General features: G+C 38.0%; 1 protein-coding gene across 5 annotated transcripts in view; it reads right to left on the reverse strand.

Moving 5' to 3' along the window:
• Positions 1 to 681: 681 nt before the first annotated feature.
• The window catches only part of LOC4341123 (protein SWEETIE), a 32667-nt gene continuing 10596 nt past the window's right edge, over positions 682 to 22752 (reverse strand). For 2 of the 5 annotated variants that reach the window (XM_015787725.3, XM_066311552.1), the window contains 35 exons: positions 22399 to 22531; positions 22212 to 22318; positions 21164 to 21280; positions 20912 to 21079; positions 19873 to 19959; positions 19694 to 19787; positions 18777 to 18845; positions 18542 to 18664; positions 17761 to 17832; positions 17577 to 17681; positions 16633 to 16721; positions 15982 to 16138; positions 14779 to 14928; positions 14366 to 14415; positions 14140 to 14239; positions 14006 to 14062; positions 11301 to 11368; positions 10377 to 10470; positions 8621 to 8844; positions 8392 to 8539; positions 8220 to 8288; positions 7728 to 7784; positions 7479 to 7565; positions 7263 to 7391; positions 6955 to 7155; positions 6432 to 6878; positions 5679 to 5732; positions 4704 to 4801; positions 4476 to 4569; positions 4161 to 4296; positions 3143 to 3450; positions 2917 to 3060; positions 2668 to 2832; positions 2446 to 2571; positions 682 to 2163 (listed from right to left, as the gene is read on the reverse strand). In XM_015787725.3, the coding sequence (XP_015643211.1) occupies positions 1240 to 2163; positions 2446 to 2571; positions 2668 to 2832; positions 2917 to 3060; positions 3143 to 3450; positions 4161 to 4296; positions 4476 to 4569; positions 4704 to 4801; positions 5679 to 5732; positions 6432 to 6878; positions 6955 to 7155; positions 7263 to 7391; positions 7479 to 7565; positions 7728 to 7784; positions 8220 to 8288; positions 8392 to 8539; positions 8621 to 8844; positions 10377 to 10470; positions 11301 to 11368; positions 14006 to 14062; positions 14140 to 14239; positions 14366 to 14415; positions 14779 to 14928; positions 15982 to 16138; positions 16633 to 16721; positions 17577 to 17681; positions 17761 to 17832; positions 18542 to 18664; positions 18777 to 18845; positions 19694 to 19787; positions 19873 to 19959; positions 20912 to 21079; positions 21164 to 21280; positions 22212 to 22318; positions 22399 to 22531 (5251 nt within the window). In that variant the 3' untranslated portion in view covers positions 682 to 1239. The remainder of the gene's footprint in view (positions 2164 to 2445; positions 2572 to 2667; positions 2833 to 2916; positions 3061 to 3142; positions 3451 to 4160; positions 4297 to 4475; positions 4570 to 4703; positions 4802 to 5678; positions 5733 to 6431; positions 6879 to 6954; positions 7156 to 7262; positions 7392 to 7478; positions 7566 to 7727; positions 7785 to 8219; positions 8289 to 8391; positions 8540 to 8620; positions 8845 to 10376; positions 10471 to 11300; positions 11369 to 14005; positions 14063 to 14139; positions 14240 to 14365; positions 14416 to 14778; positions 14929 to 15981; positions 16139 to 16632; positions 16722 to 17576; positions 17682 to 17760; positions 17833 to 18541; positions 18665 to 18776; positions 18846 to 19693; positions 19788 to 19872; positions 19960 to 20911; positions 21080 to 21163; positions 21281 to 22211; positions 22319 to 22398; positions 22532 to 22752) is intronic. The other 3 variants (XM_066311551.1, XM_015787727.3, XM_015787726.3) reach the window with 3 other exon arrangements.

Genomic DNA, 22752 nt, shown 5'->3' on the forward strand with positions numbered 1-22752 from the left:
TGGAAGGGCCGGCAACGGCGACACACTAGCGGCGTGCACAATGACGGTGCTAGGGGCCTAGGTGACAATGGCAATGTTGGTGGTGGTGGTGGTGGTTGGTCTGCTTGGAGTTGCGCTAGGAGCAAAGCCGAACACAGTTGACAGCGCCAAGGGTAGTGGCAGAGGTCAGCGGCGAAGATGGCGTGGTGATCGCGATTCTCCAGCTTTCGACAGTTCGGTGGAGGCAAGGTTCTACACCGACAATGGTGGGGTAGCGTGATCGTTTTCGTGTGATATGGCAATGGAGTAGGGCAATGGCTTTTAGTGAGATAAGCTACAGCAACTCGGTGAAGATGGTACCCTATGACGATGATGCCATGCCAGCAATGAATACGTTAATGCTGAGGGGACAGATTATCTGCTGGCATGAGGATGGTGCTTGGTGACGACAAGATAGTTGGGCAGACTAGCTCTATCCGCTTAGCTCACGGTGGAGCGGAGAAGCTTTTACCGTTGCTACAGCATCAACGAGAGCATGGATTCCTCCGCATTCCCCAATGTTTCAAATGTTGAGAAAAAAACTTGAAGCTAGTTTTCTGTTCTTTTCGGTTGTTTGTTTTGTGCATCTCTATTATAAGATGTGGAGTGTACCAGTCATGGCATTGTAGCTTCCACTTATTTATTCGCACGAACAACCAGAGCTAGCACCAAACAAACATCATTTCGCCATGCAACTGGCCTGATAATCTTAAAACATATGGAACGCCAGAATGCTTTGATCAGCATGTTTACAATCACAAACCACACTCTGTCACCATGTTCACAACATGGGACATGAGGTCAAACACATGCACAGGGTAGTCAGTAATGTATACAATCCGTCCAGCTTGTCCTGACAATCAAGAATAATCTGATAGATCTACATTTCCACAGCATGTAAACATGAGTAAAAAGTTGGGTAAAATGTACAACAGTCCGTATAGTGGTGACTTTGGAAGTACATGCCGCTGCCAGCTCTTCGTTTGCTCCAAAGTCCAGCCTTGAAATCTGACAAACATTTCAGAGCAATAGTTCCTTCTGACAGCACTTGTGAGAACTCATATTCTAACAAATATTACTTGAGCTCAGTATCAAGAATGGGACTTGACAAACACATACTAGGAGCTTTTGCTGTTTACTTCCAGAATCCTGGCATGCAGTCACCTGTATGGATGTGTTCCCAAATGATCTAGATTTTGTCTAGACCAAGGCTCCTCACAATCATGACCCTGACTCCGCGATTTCACCACCAGATGATTCTGGTTTGGTATCCACATTTTCAGGATACAAATCTGATTTTACTTCATCAGATGAAGCAGACACCTTTTCCCCAGAGTCTGTGATAACCGTTTCAGATTTTTCATTGGCAACCAACACCTTGTCACAAGCCTTATTTGATTTATCCTCTGTACCATCTGAAATATTATTCAAGTTGGAATCATCTACGGAAGAAATATTTTCATCCAGCGCATCACCCGTGGCCCTTCTAATTTCTCCAGAGGTATCATTTTCCTCTTCACCTGCTGAACCAGCGATCTCATTCGATAAGTACAAGTCATAATTCTTGCTTTCCCTACTCACAAATTGGTCACCGTGAATCTGCTGTGATTCATCATCCGTCTCTTCTTTAGTAACATGAGCTGATGATCCTGTGCAATGAACTTTTGGATGTTTTGGGGATTCCTCATGATCCTTACAGGAGAACTCTTGAGATTTGCTCTCGACCTGTTGTGCAGTATCTGAGAAATGTGAAGTGGAGGGTTCTTTAAGATATTTATCAAAAGAACTTAGGCCTTCTGTTGTACCATCTGAAACATCTACATCACTAACTTCTTGATTAATATTTACCTGAGGGATCTGTTCGTCATGAGGACTTGCAACAGAACCCTGTTCAGGTAAAGGTGAGGCAGCTGTAGCAGAGTCTGCACCATTGTTGGTACCATGTGCAGGAAGAGACTGAAAATTATCCCAGTCATCATCCCAATCATCATCACTAACTTGTTTTTCATTCTTCTCTTCATCTGCATCTGTGGCATTGAGCCCAGGTTCTTGACTAAAGCCACCCTGAGCATTCTGCTCTGAATTTGCGCTGATATGCCCAGGCACTATTGTCTGACCCTGAGTGACTGAAGCTCGGATCATGTCCTACAAACAGCACAGGTTATTTAAGATACAATTTTCAGAGAACACCTAAATTTGAATATATTAAAAATGCAGCAACGCTGTGTCACATCTCAGCAAAATAAAGTAGCATGGGAATCAGTTAGTTAGCACAAACATAGTGTAGGTAACATAATTGTATATACATACTGTAGAGTAAAGAGTAGGGTGACAGATTTTCAAAAATGGACATGAAAGTCAGAATCTAAAAGAAAAAAATTAAGTTCAGCTCCATGTAAATCAGTCAGTACATAATAATGCAAATACCTGAAGTAGTTGTCTTTTTGTAGGTGCTGCTGACAACATTATATCTTTGATATGTATGGCAGCAGATGGAATCTGAATAAAATGAGAGAACAACTTCTTGGATATGTTGTTTACTTCAGTGAGTTCCTGGATCAGATCAGCACAGCCAAAGACCATCAAACTGGATTCAATTGTACATTTACCTGATTTCATGATGAGAACTAGCTAACTAATTTGTGCTACCTGTGAACCCGTGGCACTAGAAGAATAGAAAACCATCAGTAAGGCATCCAGCAGAAGCATTGTAGCCTCTTGCGGGCATTTCTTTGACTGTGCTAGCGAATGGAAGAGGAAAAGCAATTTTAGACATTCATCAATGACACTGACAGAGTCCTTGCTCGAACATCCCTGGAGGAATAAAGTTGTCAGGGAATGCCATCTGATCTTGCCAAAAATTTACAATCCCAAATTAATTAAGCTTCCAAATAGTACCTTTAATGCAGTTTGAATCACAGAAAACACATCTGCCAGTAATTCCACAAATAGCACCATAAAAGAATGTGTTGCTGTTTGTGAGCCTTCAGCTAGCTCTCTTTGTGCAGAGACTTTAAGAACATGTACCCCCAACATTTGTACCTGTTTAGAGGAATCATCTTCTTAGATACTAACACTTCATGACATTTTCGGCATGCATAGTAAGCAAATCCAGCTATTTTACCTGTATGGTTGTACTGCAAAGTGAAGCCTGAACAACTTGTGTGCAATGCCTGAAGCTACCTGACATAAGTTCATTGCTTGTACAATTTTCACCATGATATCCAATCTCATCAACAAGTTTTGCAAGAGCAATAGCTTCTCCCAAACAGAAATATAGTATCTTTGCCAACAGTTTGTAGGAATCAGAAATCTTGTTATCCAGCATTGATATCCTGTTGCTGCATTGTGTACATAAGTATGCCACCAGACTAACCAAAGCTCCCAAGGCAACTTCGCAGTTGGCACACTCATCACCTGGTTCAGCTCTTTCTACAAAACAAATAATCACTTCTTAAATTAGTACAATGGTCTTCCTGTCTAACCATTGTTTTATGTTTATAAGGGAATAGCACTCTTCCATCCCACGGTTTTTTAGGAAGGTACTTGTTAAGCAACTCTTTTTAGTCCTGTTCCAGCCATCAGCTCACAGATTTGCTCCATAAATTTGGGGCATTTGGACTATGATAATGGGACCAAATAACCAAGGTGCCCCAGGTCAAAGTACAACAGAGTTGGCAAATTCAACATTACTTTCTAACAGAATGTTTGTTCTTAAACTCAAAGGCCAAATCTTAGAAGCACATCCAAAGCATCTGGTTCATATAAAAGACTGAGAATCGAGGTCATCACATTATTTATTTGTATTGGTGTACAAAAGTGGGTGATAAGGGAGACAATGGAGTCAGAGTGGTAAGTTACCGGTTACATGGGGGACTCATTCAAATCTGCTATAGTAATATGCTACTATGTTATTTCATTAGATTTAGTTTTGTGTTTAATGTCCATAAAAATAATTGAGCAAAAATAAAACAGTATTCTTACCAGGGTTATCAAAACAAGAATAGGACTCAACCCTTACGGGGCTAAGAATTGATGTTTATTGAAGCAAGAGCAGTTTGTTGAGCTTTTAGCGGTACTGAACCGCAAGGGGTATTTTGCGAAAAGTTGATCAGCAAGTAAATAAGACTTGATAATATTACCTTGAAGATATTTCTTCATGATTGGCAAAGTATTTTGGAGAAAGGAGATGATATTTGACAAGCATAGATTAGAGGGGACTTGTTGAAATGATTGGTATGACGTGGATACCAGTAGCATCATCAGTTTCCACCAATGCTGCCACAAAAAACAACCTATCAGATTCAATGCATCTCAAAAGTAATTCAAAAGGCGCTAACTAGATAGGCAAAATTTGCTACAGGACACGCAAAAAACGCGTAATTAGCTGAGGTAGCTGTAGCAAATTTTGCCAACTAGATATGATCAGGGAAACCCAGGTTTTATCATATCACTACCTCATTTTTCATTCGGCATGCCATTGTCTCAGTAGCAACAGATAATTCAGAAATCAAACTATTGCTTAAGCATTCCTGAGAACTTCCGCACCTACTGCAAAGATTAAAAGAAATAACATACAAGGGTAAAAGGAGTGCTTGCCAAATCTTGTCAAAGGAAATAAAGTAATCACCAGAAGCATAGAAAAAGGTTTTGACTTTTGAGTGTGGTGAGAATCTGAGAATTACCTTTGAAGTATAGTAGCAAGATACCATGAGTAGAACTCTAATGCAACAAAAACAAACTCCTCCACCTCAAAGAAGTTGTCAGGGCACAGTCTGATTATCTACATGAGGAATCCAAAGTAAGTCAGCAATTAGATGTCCCATCAAAATAGTTAGTGTGCAATGGAATAATTTTGCACATTAAGGGCAAGAAGCAATTTGTTATTGGATACCAGTCTACAAATTAATTATTCAATTGGGTCCTAATTGTCATTCATTCCCCTATGCAATTCTGTTGTCGTCACATGTTGTCAGGTGGGGCAGCCCACATTAACAGAGAATGACATATATATAGGACCTCCTTGAGTAAAGGTTTGCCTGATAATGAAGTTTCATGCTCTTATTGTTGTAGCTAGGTAAAATGCAAAGCTAAAAGCTGTAGAAAAGCAATAGTTTTCATATAATAGTTGCATTTGAAAAAAATACTTAATTTTAAACTCAAAGCAATTTGTGTTGACATAAAGGTGAAATGATGCACCTCCTATAATTAGAAACCACAATGACTGAATTACTAAGCATCAACAAGAAATCCAAAAAAATGTTAAGGTAAATTGGGAAAAATGGCTATCTCCATTAAAAAAAAAAGCCACCGAGGCAATTGAGGCAAGGACAGTGAGGATTACCGTCTCAAAAAAGGTAATAGGTAAGATGGCGCCGAATTCAGGAATAACGTAATGCATTGTTTCTTATGCTGTTTAATAACTCGTTAGTTTTTTTTTCCTCTTGGCAATTAGTTGTGTGTTTTTATCTCCTCTAACTCCTCCAAACACTAATATTCATATATCCTCAAAATTACTGCACTAACACCATAGTGTTTTGGGACACACTAACAAGCATAGTGTTTTAGGACTGCAGACACTGCAACAGCATTAAGATTTGGTCGTAGATCGTCGTAGATCAATATGTCCAGGAAGCAAATTAACAAAGACAAGACAATACCTGGGAGAACAGGCATACAACAGGAGCACTTGAACAATCAGCATAAGTAAGAGCCTGCATTGTACAAATACCTTGTCAATCAAGGAATAACTTAATCAAGCAAAGAATGAGAAGTATGGCTTGGCATGGGAAGGAGTATTAGTGGCAGAGGTCATTGAGATGAGAAGAACGCCGAGTCATCTAGCCCAACACAATTAACAAGCATGGATTTAATCAAACTGTATCACCTAAATAAGTGTCCTACTTCCACTCTCATTAAAAGCTACCAGATGAAAAGCACCCTTCAAGAGGCACATTAAATTATGACAGTTGGAGCATTGAAGTATTAAGGCTAAATAATATTAATGAATATTTGAGTCTAGTATTAATCCCACATTAGTTTTCCTGGGAATCAAGTGCCCTTCCGCCTATTGGCATATTAAGCTACAACAATAATATATTCATCATGTTCCTAGCATTTGACATATGATAATCAAATCTTCAATCCTGAACATGTCCTTCCAAGGGGTATCCAATGTAATCTCCCAGGTGTACCATTACTATTTCAACACATAAGTATGAGACACTTAGAAAATGCTACTCCATTTCCAAATAAAGCATGTATAGTATTTTGTTGTGAAATTGTGTAGGGAATTAGGGTAGTTTACACATAAGCTTGGGTTTTCATCATTAATAGAAGTAAATAACTTAAGATAGGGGCCAGCAAGTTTAACTGTTTTGAAAGTATTGTGGCAACAGCAGGTATGCACTGACCTGTAGGAGTTCCTGACAAGTATCCACTGTAAGAAAATTCATGCTAAAAAACACTTGTGAAGTGAGGGACGATAACACAAGCAACATTTGATCACATGGTCTTGGATTATCTAGTCCAGCGCAGACAACAAGGCCTCCAATCTTTTTCTCATTATTACGGTCAAGATTGATTTTTATAGCACTATTCGACATTGATGGTTGTGTATGACAAAGCACAAGGACCGATAGTCCCCAAAGAAACTTGAATTCAGTTAAATTCAGTTTGACCATACTATGTCCAGATATAAATGTCTGTCCAAGCGTATCTTCAGAATCATCCATTTCGAACTCCAAAGGAGCTGCATCAAGAGCTGTTGCTTGAAGAATTAGTGCCCAAACTTCATCAAGATACTCCTTTGCCTTTGATGACACCAAGAATGACTGGATCCCATCAAGGAACGGCTTGTGCTGTTTTTAAGAAGACACAGAAGAACATTATAACCTCTTTAGGGCATAATTAAAAAGGCTTGATAGATGATCTTACATTGATTCTTGAATGCAGACCAAAACTTATCGAGCTATAATCCTTGAGGGCTCCAATCCAATACTTTCCTAAGAGAGATGAACTATTTGCAAGCAAAGGTGCCAATTGCTGATGTTCATCAGGAATATTTTCCTTCATCCTCAAGAATTGATAAGTATAGCATTTTACTGCAGCATGAGCAGTAAGCAGACGTACTTTTATCTGTCAGATGACAAAAGCTAGCTCAGGAGCTCCGTAGAGGCAAATTGCAAAAACAAATTTGGATACAGTGTATCACCACTTAAGGCAATTTTGGAGAACCATAATACCTTACATACAACCCAATCGGCAAAAGATGGATAAAATAGGTCCTCTATGTCATTTAGCGGACGGCATATTAGCAAAAACAAGCGATTAAGAGCTACCCTGTCGCCCCCAATTACGCTACTTGTCATAACCTGGTTCCACCAAACACAGATATTTATCAATATGTCTGGTGTACAGGGCGAAAAAAAGGAACGAACGGGAAATATTTTGCTAGAAACCTTTGTGGCAAGTTCAAGGCCAGCCTCAAGGAGAAGTGGACTAGAAGCAGTACTTATGGCCGTTCGAACAGCAGAAACGAGCTGAGCCTGCATTTTAAATTTCAAACACAGAAAAAAGCAGAGTAAAGCAATCATTCAACTACAGGATTAAATCAAGTTTACAGGGCTATATATAAAAGACTAAGGTACAGGATCATGATGTTACCCCAAAAAAAGAAGAAACACTGGAAACTGAGATGTAATAATCACCTGAAATTGCTCCAACAATATATGCCCAGGAAATTCAGGATCCACAGCCATGCCAAACTAGAAATATATAAAAAAATACAACACTCAGCCAATAAGGAAATTTAAAGGCAGTGTTATGGTCAACTGTAAAGAAATGTAGAATAAGTTCTTGTTATTGTCTCACCCAGGTTTAGGATATCTTCACCTTTCCTGATAATAAACCTATTTACCTAAATAATCAATTACTTATCTAGGAAAAAATGATCATGTGCCAAAGTCATCTTAGAACATACATACAGTAGGATTATACCTCACAAAACTATTTACTAGTTTCACAGCATCTTGATGGCAACAACATGCACTCTCAATATTCAACAAGGCAGATGGTGAGGACTAATTTAAGTTTCAGATATGTTCCTTGAATTAACTAAGTTAGTGCATCATTGGCATTACTGCACCAATTGATTACGTAGTTATGTTAACGCAAAATTGTTTCCAAAAGAGCCAATATACCTTGTCCATAATCAAACAGAGAAGCTTCACTCCTATTGGCTGCATGCCTTCAAATTGTCCAGTACTTATCTGCCATGCAAATGTTGTTGTCAGCTTTTAATCGGAGAATTCACTCCAAAAGTTCTTCAAATTGTGTTGTGCTCTGAATATTAAATTTGTTTTCTGTTTGGACCTGATATGAAAGTGAAACCAACTCTTGTAGCTTAAGAATTAGCCAGTCATTTGACAGATGAACCCCTTCAGCTACTGCACTTCTTGCCAATAGGAGGTCAAAATGAGCTGGTTCTGTTCCAACGGCAACAGGTACATGGCTAACACATCTGTTTCCATGCAAATAAACATTTTAATAATAAGTGGGAAGCAAATAAAAATATATATCTGTAACAGTCTAACAGACATACTCTGCTGCAAAAACCCTGGTGCGATATCTCAGATGCTTATTTCTTTGTGGAAACTGGCTAAATTTATTGGCAGACCAGTTTGTTTTTTCCTGCTTTGAGCTAGATATCATGTTGTCTTCATCTGCTCCATAGTATATATCATTCTCTGCATTACTGTCAACGGGATCATGTCCAGAACTGGACAGACCTTCGCTTGTGTTTCTTGCAATTGAGGTAGCAAGAACCTGAATGTTATAAAAAAATGACAATATAAATCTACCAAATCCAAAGCATGATTTTCATCATGAAGGTTCTGTATAAATGTAACAAATATACTAATAATACATGTGTTCCTCATGCATAATAGACGCATTGAGGATAAGGCATTATACGCATTGAGGATAAGGCAAAATGATGCCTTATCCTCATTAGTTTGTGCATGAAGGAGAAGACTAAGGAAAAATAGGATACTAGAAATAAGAAACATGGTTGCCATGCCAACTACAACAATCGACAATCTACATGAATTTAAAGAAAGGTGATTGACAGAAAGAGCAGTGGCAACTGAGATATGGTATCTGATACTAAAACAACATTCACTAACAGTACACATGCCCTTCCAAGAAACTAAAGAGTAGTAGCACATAAACTTAACAAAGTAATAGCAATCCTCTTTTAGGATATTATGCATGTAATGCAGTGGAAAGAATTGATGCCAAACTTGCCAACCATTATGAGTTTTGCATAAATACAAGAAACCCTAGAACTAATGTTGGGGGAACTTTTGTGTATGCCACTAAGTGGAGACCATTCACATATGCCACTAATTTTTCCGTTCATGCACATTCCACTGTTCCATTACTGCCCATTTTATGTGGAAACAAGCCCGGAGGAAGAGTGGCCTTGAGTTCCACTATTTGAAAGCTCTGGTGGACATGCTGTGCTGGGGCTGAGATAGGTTCCTGGCCACCTCAGCCAAGCAGTCCATGACACCCATAACCATGGCCAAAGTGTAAGAGACTGAAAATAACGACGAGAACTCTGCCCCAGCTGCAGGATGGAAGGTTCCACCACCGTGGCAGTGGCCCTGCAATGGCCAGATTGTCCTGCACTGGTGCTGCTTCACCCATCTCCATCACCTCAGCAGCCACCCCTGACATGGTAGCGGCCTCCTGCTTGCTGGCAGCTCCAGCCATGAGTTTTCCGTGCTGTCCAAGAGGCTGCTATCACTGCCATTCTACTTGATGTCACCACCACCGGCTGGCTCAGGGTCCCGTTCACAGGCCACCAACACCTTCTGCTGCTTCTTGACCATGTGTTGGACAAGGTATAAATACATTTTATTGCATAAAGGGCTGTCGAGCAAATATGGGTATCATGCATATCTAACGTTGCAAGCGTAGCAAAAGCAAACAAGTCACAACCAAGAAAGTAATGAGCTTGACCAACTGCATCAGTGTTGTCAAGATCAATGAAACATGTATTAACCCAACTCTCTCTGCTTGTCCCAACTCTATTGTCGACTCCTCCCAGTTGCATACTTCTTTTATCACTGGCAACAAATACCCGAGGAAAAAGGTAATTCCCATCCCCCATAACAGCAGGGGGATTGAAGTTTGAGATAATGTCATGTAAAACGGGCATTAATGGAACAGCAGCATATGTGAGAATAGGCAAAAGTTAGTGCCATAAATGAGATGTGAATTCTTCAGTGGCATGCAGAAATTTTTTTAAAAAAAATGAAGTATTGAATTTTGAAGGAAGTATTAATTCATACCATATTCCTCAGCACTGCCAACCATCGAGATGGACGAAGTGGACATGATGTGTACAATAAGCGAATAATAGTCGAACGAACCAATGCTGCTATTCTACACATTAGGCAATTAAATAATTAGCACTACACTATACACAAAAATTTCTAATGGAGAAAGATTAGATTGAATTCTAACAGCAGACAGAGTAACGAAGTGTGCAGAAATACTAAATAGTACCATATGGATAGCAGACAATGTTATGAACCTGAGTTCATAATAGTACCAAAAAAATTATACTGCTTAGCAGCACTTTTGTGCATAGCCAGTTCCGCTATAGCCAGAGAACTAAATAGGAGGGCCTGAGCTACATGTAAATTAGCAATGTGCCGATATACGTATTACCAGAACACGAGATGGAACTGCACTACTGCAAGGCAAAGAATAGTGTTCTGCACCTGAGTCTAGAGAACAACTCTAAAGCTCCCAGAAGGACTGGTGCTCTTGTGCTCCCAGTCCACTATTATGTTTTGTTGCCAAGACTAAATGTCTCTGTTGTGTAAATCCATCATGTATTCCTTTTCCACATATAAATTTCCATGTATGTAAAATGAACAATAGTTGAGTGTCTTTGGTTCATGACCATATTTGGTCCACCAAAATTTCAACGGATAAAACTGTCCATAATTTTGGACTTTTGGTTGCCCACATTTGGCCAAAGTTAGCCAACAAAATGCATGGAAAATGACCAAGGAGTTTTGGCCGGCCAAAATTTTGGCAACCATCCAAGAGCATACATCACTTACTAATTACCATATAACATTCCTACTAATAGATAGGATACCAACTGACTAATCCCTATCCTAGGAAACTAATTGATTATTTAGGGAAATAGAATATTTTGCCTAGTGCAGTATAAATCAAATATGCAGAAAAAAAAAACATACTCAGAGTCAGTTTCCTCATCAAGCATGCTGAACAGATTCTCTTCAATGTTCTGATTGATCATAGCAGCCTGACAAAAAGATTCAGAAGCAAAGAAGTATATGCATTAAATTGTGTGGAATTATGCCAGAACAGAATTCTGGCTAAAAATCACATTAGAACTTTTTGCTTTAAATATGTTAGAAAACTGCTGTGAAGAAAGATGTTTGCTCAATTTTATTCAAGTAGAAGACTTATCTACTATTCCTATATAAGTAGCCCCATTGGCTACGATTACATGGAGACACATCATAAAAAATGTCACAACTGTTGGATCGTAGTACATACTAGATATCAGCCATCAGATACAATTGGAAGGCCACTAATTAATTAATTAATTAACAAACCATCTAACTGTCAAAAGTATATTAAAAAACAGAGCCCACATAACATTTGTCATAAGAACCCAAATATTGTTGTATATCAATCCATATATTTGTATAGAAAGTTATTGACACAAAATAGCATAGTGATGACTACTGACTAGTGAGTGATGACCCACAGACTGTTACTGAATTTTGAGCCACACAAGATTTCATCGTTTATACCAAGAAATTGCTAAATCCAGATATGTTTAACAGATGTGATGTAAGCCAACTGATCTAAATGCTCTTCAAGACAAACAAAGATGTTGGCACTTGGCAATGTATTTTAGTTGCAGTGAAACAAGCAGCAGTTTCTAGCTTTGAAAAAATTGGCAACAGATAAGGGTTTAGGGTTTAAAAACTGATACTTATGTTATAAATAGGTATTCTATAGCAGGTTAGAGGAGAACCGAGGAGGCGAGGACAGTGTGCATCAAGTAATCAGGGTGATTGCAAAAATAATAACACAAATAACACATGCACTCATGTGCACCCTCATGCACAAAATGGGACTCAGTCCCAACTGTAGGGCTCCAAGACAGTCTTAGACTTGGCCAATGTGGCCTATATAACTAGCATGGTTATTAAGGCGGTATGGCGAGCTAAGGCGCTGCACACCCGCCTCAACGCTATTACGGTATAGCGGTATGGCGTGGCGATGCCCTAAGAATAACTCTGCTAGCGATCAGAGGAGAAATAGGGAATAATCTGGTATGGAAAATATAAAAAATGGCAAAACAGCCCATCAAACCAACCCTCATACCGGCCCACAAAGCCCAATAACCTATTAGGTCAAACATCTATACCCTAAAAGCATCGTGCATCAGATGTCCACAGCCGCCGCCACATGAGAAAACCAAGCGAAGAAAAGAGGAAGGAAACAGGAGCCAAGCTGAGCAGAGGAAGGAAGAGGTGAATGGAGCAGTGAGGATGGCAGCAGGGAGGTGAGGGAAAGAGATCTGCCGCAACCAGAGCTGATGGTTATGGGAGTCGTGGATACTGAGACGTCGTCGCTGCTGCTAGGGTTCCAGATAAGATGGAATCCTCTCTCCCTCTCTCTTTCTTTCTTTTGGTGATGTTTTGGGTCACCATAACCCCCCTCCTCTTCTCTCCTGGCATGGGATTGGGGTCGCCATAATCCCCCTATTCTCTCCTGGCATGAGATTGGGGTTGCCATACACTGGCTGGTATGGCGTCAGGACGCCCTGGAGCCAGCAGAGTGCCATGACGCCTTCGCGACGCTATGGCGACGCCTTAGCGATGCCTTAAAAACAATGATAACTAGCCAGGTTCCCACGTTGACTGGGACACTGGGTCATGGAATAGGACCACGGGAGACTCACAGATGCCTCAAAAATCTGGATAAAGGTTCTTCAGAACACTAGTTCAATATGCAGAATGTAATCCAATGGATCTGGGTCAATGACCCATTAAAGAGAGAAAAAAAACTAAGATAAAACAAGCAAAACACATTATGGTGTGCATTTGCCAAACATATACAGAAATCAACTAAGCATTATCCACAACATAAACTGAAGATCAACCAAACATTCCACAAAGGGAAAAAGGACAAAAAGTAATGGCTGGCCTCTGACCTGCTACCCAACCAGCCTACATTCTAGGATGCATAGTTGTTAACAGAAAAAATGTTACTCCTTGAAAGTTCCGCATGTACCAAACAATATGCATTTGAAATATGGCATTCAGAAAAAGAAAAATCATCATTCCCTTATTATGTACTCCCTCTGTCCATGAATACAAGGTATTTTAACCCTCTCCATTGTCCACAAATACAAGTGATTTTTAAGTACTACTTGCCCCATCAATCACATCTCATTCAAATTTCTTCCCATCTTACCCCAACTACTCCTCTAACGCAGTTTGAGGGAGCTTAAGATTCTGAAAAATAGCTGGTTGGTAGTCAACTTCTGAGAATCTGGAGAAGCCGGGTTTCACAGCTTCTGGCTTCTAGTTCATTTTTAGTATTCTACAACTATAGTTTTTCAAAATCTGGAGGACAATCTAGACTGTTTGGGGGAGCTTCTGATTCTGGAAGAATCTACAGCTGTCAGAAGCTCCCCCAAATAGGCCCTTAATGAAGGGCACCATAGCCTTTTCTCCTTATCCTTAATCTCTACAGCAGTACTTAAATATGTTATATTTGTGGACGGCGGGAGTACGTTGCAACGAAAATTCACACGAGAAAAATAAGAACTAATATCACGATCATGAAAATGGTGTTAACCATGGCCAGCACTTGATCAGAAATATTGTATAAGGAGAATCCTGTTTGCATGCCTTACCGGATCTCTTTCAATCAGATGGCGTAGTGTCGACACTGCCAAATGTCTCAAGCTTGGCTGTCACAAAAATATCCAGAATGAGAAAGCAAGTGCTAACAACAAGGTACTCTGTAAACAACCATAGCATTACTTACCTGTCTTGAGTAAAGAGTTGGGATAAGACTTTGAACATGGGAATGCACAGGAACAGCTTGAGGGGCAAAAAGAACAAGCTGCTGAGCAAATCTAACTGATCTGCAGTTTTCAATAAATGTTATATAAATTCCATAACAAAAAATACTCTAGAATTGCATCAAAATTTGTCCAACCAACTGCTTGTTAAATTAAACAAAGGCTAGCTGTTTATGTCAAATTACATACTCTATAAGCGTAGCCGTTTCACTTGAGGAACTTATCTCTGCAATGACAGACTGAATTTTAAAATATTAGTTATGTGGACCAACTTCTGAAGACATCAAAGCAAGGAAATAGTTACAAGCCATTCTTTTAGGCAATAATTACTCTCCCCATTACTAAATACATAGTATTGTTTTTGCTTATAGAACAAGAATTGGTCAAGGGGGAAGCCATTAGTATTTATAAGGAAAGCATGCTACAAATGTAACGTGAAATGGCAGACTAACATTTATTTAGTAATAAAACTGGAATGCTAAAACAGCATGTGCTCACTAATGGTGGGTCTAATAATAGCAGGATCCACTGGAAAAGTATGTTCTGACTTTTTTTTCTGTAGTAGTAATTACACGAAAACTTTACGGAGAAAAATGCACAACCTTGCAGCGTGAAAAGAATGTGCTACCAGGAGCAAGTTCAGGACCAATTACTGCTACTATTGCATTGATAAGATGACCTATTTCCTGCCTAAGATCCACATATCCATTTTCTTCCAATAAAAGAATTTCCATAGCAAGGAAAAGCGTCCCCTGTGAAACAACATATCAAAGCACCCATTACAAATTTACAATCAATTGTATTCACAATGTTTCAAACTTGATGCTCAAAAAACAAAAATAATGTTTCAAACTTGTTGCAACCAAATAAACACATAAAATGTGACAATAAAATTGAATTCCAGGAAGCAGGTATTTCCGCTCTGTATGAATGTATGCACTGTACATGCAAAGCAGTATAGGATGCTTATATAATTATACGGCCCTCTAAAGCACTCTTCATGAATAAGTATTTGTGTGCAGTAATCATTTATGGACATAAAGCAAGGAAATGGTCATCAGCTCAAATATTTTAAGCCAGGTACCACCATGATGATGTTGGATGTTTTTCTTTAGTGGTACCTGATGTAAATTCATGTCATATAAAATTTCCATGTTTATATGTTTTTCTCCTTGTGTAATTCTACTCTTTGGTATAACCAGGATCAAGCATTATGACAACGCAAAAAGATTAAAAGAAAGTTATTATTTGACCTCCCTTTGAGATGGACACTAGTCAAGAATGTAGCTATGATCCTAGTGGCTTATACCTATATACAAGGAAAAATATTTCACTAAACTATACTTAAATATTTCTGTTTTTTTCCAAAGCCTGACACTATGAACAGAACAGTGTGTAGACAGTTTGTGAATAAGGTCACTAGATCAGTCTGTGAGGTATGTCCAAAACAACATGACTCTAATTCCTGGCATGCCAGTTATTAGCTCCTCTTTTCCAGGATTTGCCACTAAAAAAAGCTGGTGGATGGAGGGATAACAACCTTTCAGTGGCTTCCAAGGAACTTAAATTAATTTTACCTACACTAGACAGCCACAATTATGGCATTTTCTTGTGCATGAAAATATGTTGAGAAAGTGGTAAGTAAGATTGTATAAAAACAGGCATTGATAGCCGAAAGCCCATGCACCACCAGCGTATCTGCCACTACCCCCACAAGGTCTGAACACATGCGATTTAAAGAAACAGAAATCTTGTTCTTGCACAGATTATTATGGTATTCAAATTATGACTGCAGGGATCAATACCTGAACTTGGGAGACATAAGACAACCCAGCAGCTTCAATTGTTAAAAGAAGAGCATGAAGCGACCACAACTGCAGATTGGAATTAGAACTCTTACTCAAATGAGAGAGTGAGCTCACAGTAGGAGTAACAAGAGTACATAGTGCCATTCCTCCTGCACTGTACCCAAAAAACACATCATTGCAATGGTTCTCCATGTCTCAAACAGTTATCATACAGCCAAAAATGAAATTAAGACTAAATAGTCTAAATGCATTTCTTGAATCCATCTAAACATGCAAGTTAACCCTGGAACTAATAGCATATCTCAATGAAACAATAGATCTATGAATTACAAATTTAGTATGATTTAAACTTTTTGAAGATCAAGCCAGTGAGTTAGCTCAAGCTCTGACCCTGATCAAGCTTGTTATGCCTTTACCTCATCCTTAAGCAATAAAAGTGAAGAAATGTCTGTCATGTATAACAAAACGCAATGATGAACATATTAAAGTAAGATGAGGATGTGAGGGGCTGGGGGCATATCAACAATAAACACAAGATCACAAGTGAAACAAGCAAGCTCATAAATTCAATGGAATGGAAAAAATAACACAACGACGTGGAAAAAATAACACGACGACCAAGAGAAGTTTTTAAGATATCAAACTTACGCTCGATGTATGCAGCCTAACGAGAGTGTAACTGATGCTGTATAGCTCAGATCAATTGGTGTTATTAGCTCTCCAAGAAGGGAACGAGCCTAGAAAATTGAAGAAAACGTCAATATTATTGCATCAGGTGTGCCATGCCCATCTCATCCAGATGAGGCCTTGAGATTATAAATTTCTTGAAATGATAATATTTTGTATAAATTAACAAGATAAACATACAAGATTTATTCTAACACAGTCCATCAAATGGATAGGAAAGAAGTAATCAGTGCTAGGAAAAAAATAGAAATATACTTCCTCCGTTTCACAATGTAAGTCATTCTAGCATTTCCCACATTCATATTAATGCTAATGAATCTAGATAAATATATGTCTAGATTCATTAACATCAATATGAATATGGGAAATGCTAGAATGACTTACATTGTGAAACGGAGGGAGTAATTATAAACATTCGCATTTCATTATAAAAATGCTAGATTATGTATCCCACTCAACAATTTCAAGCTGCTTCTTTCCTATGATTAGTAGTTGATGAAAACAAGATAGTTACATCTAAGCAGGCCCTTTATCTGACATTTTATACTAGACAGAGAATGTAACAATAAAAATCAGACAACTTGAACCATTACACAAAAATATGTATTCATACAAATAGAGATCAATGTTTATAGTTGAGAAAGTTTTCCAAATGATAAGTTAATTTGGTTGAGCAAGCATTCATAAAAAATTGTTGACTGTGAAATAACATCAATTTTATTAAAAGAGCAACAGAACCATATTCAGTTTTCAACAAACAGAAGTAGTACTAAAAAAAACTAGTGACAAATGAAATGATATAGAGTTTCTATCAAAGTAACAAATCAAAAAAGAAATAAAGCAGATATATATTAACAATAACAAAAAAAAATAACAGCAAGCAAAATCATAGTTAAGAGGCAAACCATCCTCGCGGTGAAGGCATCATTCCCAATTCTTGCTAACAAACCAAGACCTTCACATGCTGCTCGTCGTTGAGCTGTAGAAATTTCACTCTCCAGTAGAATCCCCTGATGTAGAAATAACATTAAATTTGCAAAAACAAACATTTTTTTAATTTCGAGTTTTGCATATGATGTATAATACTACCTTGAATGTTGATTGAACCATACTTAGTATATCAGTTGACAATGATTGAGCACCACGTAAAGTCAGAAACTCCTGAAAGATAGCAATATAGCATGATAATATTAGAAAATACGAGAAAAAAATATTGTACGCTCTCAGCTCATAACAAATATTCAGTGTTTCATACAGTGAACTATAGTGGATTCATCACCCCGTAACATAAACTATGTACAAAATCTCTACCTCTCCAAAATCATAGCTAATTATCTTAATACAAAGATACACAGTTTTCCTGCGTATTGTTCAAAAAGACACTCGCAGTTAATAAAGCTACTGTGAAACCATCGGTCCCTTGTACCACACAATAAATTTAAGCACCAAGTCACATAAAGTACATTTTTAACAAGTTAACCAATATTCAACACATGTTCATTTTATACTTAGGTAAAAAAGTCAAAAATATGATAAGTTCCCATCTAGTCCTATTATTTTTTTTACTTAAATAGCAAATTAAAATTATGACTTCAAATCTTACATGTTTAAAGTTCAAAGAATTTTGATTTGTTATACAATCAAAATTCATATTTCAGCCATTTACATCTATTTTGATGTATTACAGCTTTTAGATGTGAGCACTATTGAATAATTGTATCTTTCTTTGTCAATGCTACCTACCCTGTTAGAAGCTCTTATGGTGTAGTAACATTAAAACAAAAATAATTACCCTTTCCTATGCAATAGCATGTTCTACGTAGCAGTGCCACAGTAATCATGATCTAAACATTTCGAATATTAGATGTACCTTCAGCCCTGACAACAGAGCAACACAAGAATTTGTAACAACAGTCATAAACCAGGATTGCTTCTTCCCGGACTTTAGGCACTGGTCAAGATTGTTTAGGAGTCTTATCTTGACAGTATTGTCCTGTCAGTACACATGTTAACAAAGGGAAATGATAAAAGATCAGTCAGAAACTTACAGAATTTTCAATCAAGAAAACTGAATAAACCTCTGGGGAGTGAGATCAAGAGTACACCTGACAAGCAAAGATGGAACCGTAGCAGAGAAGCATCTGGTTAACGAGCATTTTGCTAACTGATTCTGGCTTCATATGAGAAAATAAATATAGTTAGCCCATTAAGAATATGCACCTGACAATTTAATGTCAATGGGATTGAAATGTATGAGCATTCAATAGCAAGAAGCTTAAGTGAAGTATGACAAAATATAACAGAAGTTGCCAATGAATCCCTTGTATATTTTTGGGACATAGGTAGTAATGATTTTTTCCAGCAACAGTAAGACATTATTTTTGCTGCTCCATGGACCTCAAACCTCCTTGACCATATCTGCTGCCACTTCCTTCTATGTGCTGTACTTTTTTCCCACTCTCATCAGGTTTTACTCTTGGTATGTTAATTAGATATTCCTTAGTTATAATGTAACACCCTTGTAATTTTTCCCATGTATAATTCCATTGAACTCCATTTTTTTTCAGTTCAGAAGTGATACTTATTTTTCTGGATTTTGCGGTGTTTTATTTAAATTGTGATTTTTCTATTTGATTTATTGCATATTGTGGATTTTAAATTTTTTCTGATGTTTTTTCTTGACTGTCAAATGGTGTTGACCTCATGGGAGTAGCGAAAGCACATCATAGACAGAAGAGGGCAAAACAAAGGGTATTTGGTCGAGTGACAGGAAGCAGATTATAGATCCAAGGGCAGCAAAAGAGAATTTTTCTCACAACAGAAAGATCATGGCACTATGGCAGTACAAAAATAACATGTATAACTGAGTGTGATTTACAAAACCAGTTCATGATATTTTAGAATAGTAAACCTAGAGTGTTGTTCTTCAGTCTGGACACACAAATTGGTATATCAGAGTTTTAAGCAAGCACAACTGCACAAGTATATTGATTGTTGAACTGAGCAAACAAAAGATAGCTACCTGAGGAAAGTTGCTCATTTCAACATCCCAGACACATGGTAGAAATCCATCAACGCCACCATCAAAAGCTCGTAGTTCATCCTCAAACGAATCCCTGATAACCAATAAACCATCAAAACTATGCCTAGAGGATTTGGTATATACTTCAATATAGCAAGAAGTCATACTTGAAAAACTACCTTCCAGGTATCCATGGACCCAACGAATTATCTCTCTTATCCAACAAAAACTTCAAGCATGAGCTTTCTTCCCATCCAGAAGGGTCACTAGTTTTATGAATATTGCAGAACGAGTACAGAAATTAATATGGGCTATACACAAATTTGAAGATAGAAACTGTGGCATAAATTTTCAATGTTCAGATCAAGCCAAGAAAAAGGATAAGCAATATGGAGTTTAATAGCAGGCTACACAAGTTATATTATATCAAGAATTCATGTAGGAACATTCAGATCATGAAGCATATGTGAATAAAGCAACATATGCAGTATAATTTGAAATAATCAGGAATCACCACACCATAATGTTGAAAAGATAACGGTGCTGTAGACAAAATAATCATGCAAAATTGCATATTAGCATTGAGCGAGGCCCAGCAACTTATTCTTCATTTGATTGTGTTGATCAAAATTTAAGTATGCCAAGCAACCTACTTGAAGTTTCCTTTATTTAAATATGATCCATGTTCTAAGACTACTCAAGTATTTACAATTTCTAGAAATATAATGAGAAATCATGCACCTACAAAAGTTACAAGAGCATCAACTAAATATTTGGTTCCAATTTTCGCAAGCATCAACTATAGAAGGTTCTGTTATACGTCAGCGTCATAAAATAATTGAACCACAAAACCACAATGGTACAAAATTGTACTCCTGTCATCAATATGTTAAGTTGCTTTGATAAACAACCTAGTTGGCTAATCCTGCATGATACGGGGTAGTAGAATACATGAGTTATTGCAAAAGTGTTTAATTGCAAACAATTTTGAGCTGCCAACAGTGTCAGATATACAAAATAATACTGTGGTGGAAAACCACACAAAATCAAATTCAGGGCTTAAGAGTGGCAGGAGGGCTCAGGAAAAAATATATATTCCGAAGAAGCTGTCTATGTTCACTATATTCAAATGTTTAGACATTTAACATTTAATGCATGCAGTATGATTTGTGAAGGATAAAAATAACAAAGCAATGACATTCAAAAAGAGTACACCACCTGAATGGGCTTGAGCACAGCTGAAGCATCTGCTGGTGCTCAGATTTGTAAACCATTGGATTGGAAAGAGACTGATATGCCATCAATGTTCTAGTAGTGAAGAGGTTCAGTGCAGAGTTCACATTTGGCAATTTCTTAGAGCTCAATGAAGATATAAGGGATAAAGCTCTGCATCATATAGGTTGAAACTTAGCCACTGTAAGATATAATATAGACTAGAACAGGGAAGATTCAGCTATAACTTTTACGCACCCACCAAGGTAGGCCAGCACAGGGTTAAGCAGAATTCCACCGTTGGCATTTGTCATAATTGGAGAGACAAAACTTCTTATGAAGGCAGTAAGTGCCTCAATCGCAACAGACAGGACACTGCAGCAAACAAGCTAACCAATCAGTGAATATATAATTGACTGGAAGGTAAACAGAACAATTGCAGTGAAGTAGTGAACTGATGTTGAGGAGATATCTGATGCAAAATTATCATATTCACTATTGTGTATGGTACACTCTAACCGTTAAGATAAGTGATGAGAACCTAAACTCAGCGGTTAGGTGAACTTTGGATGGCTAGATCAAGCCAGCTTGACGGATTGTGGGGAGCATTAGGGGGATGACCAATTACATGATTGTCAGCAACATTAGTGGGATGACAATCAATTACAAGCCACTTTCTAACAACAGCTTTTATAACTTAAAGTACAACTTGGACTGAAAGTCAGAGTAAAACCGCAAGAAGGAACTAAACCAATTCCAAAATATAGGAAACGGAAAGAAACAGTGCTTGAGATTGTTATGAACTTATAAAACTTCTGAAAAATGTATTGCAGATCTATTGAGTGTGAATTGATATCCCTCAAGCTGTTAACAAGGAATTGGTAACTGTGCCATTTGATAAGTCATCATCTATCCATCAAGTATGGTTCAATTCAAATAAGCTGCAGATGAACATACGAACATGATGACTGCACCCTCCATCCCAAAATAAGTTCATTTTTCACCCATCCCACACATACCAATACAAACCCAAAGAGACCAAAATACCCTCACTTTCTCAAATCCCAATGCAATTATTCCTCTCTTTATCTATTCCCTACTTTCACAAACTCGGATGCAATGATTACTCAAAAATGTTCTTTTTTCACCTTATGCTAATTGTGGAGTAACATTTAAGCCAGTTTCATATTACATAATAAAGTGTCATGGAACAAACAGATCTATCACATGTTGCTAAGTGTCATAGTAGAAATAAACATAAAAGAAGATATGAGCTTAGGAAGCTAGTAGTTGATGAAAAACAAACCGCAATTCTGATGCCCAATCCTGCACATGGCGAAGGTATGACTCGGGATTTCCAGTAAAGGGACCAGCCCATAGTAAAAGAACATCAAACACCTGGTCTTCCAGCTCCTGAATACATGCCCACAGAAAAAATTACTACTACAAAAGTTCATACAAGTTTTACATATAGGACACAGTATCTTTAATACCTCTTTTGGCATGGATGCTAAAAGAGACGCCAAAAGCAACCAGCCGGCTTCACGCTCCGCACTAGCAGCCACTGGATTTCGGCTGAAACCATTAAGCATCTTTTTGGACACTTCAAGAACGGACTTGGGCAGTCTGTGCATTTATTAAGCAGGCAAAATAAGACAAAGTATTAATATTTCAGAACAGGGCATTATTTCCATTAACATAAGAATGAGCTTATAAACTGTTCTGTACAGTAGTATATAAATGGGCTAAACATCCTTTTTAAGGATACTCCCTTAAAAAGGATGCCAGACTGCGGCAACTCAAAGAACAATGTTAGACAAATAAGGATGGATAGAGAGTCCTATTGA

Source organism: Oryza sativa, chromosome 6 (genome assembly GCF_034140825.1).
Source record: "Oryza sativa Japonica Group chromosome 6, ASM3414082v1".
Lineage (NCBI taxonomy): Eukaryota > Viridiplantae > Streptophyta > Magnoliopsida > Poales > Poaceae > Oryza > Oryza sativa.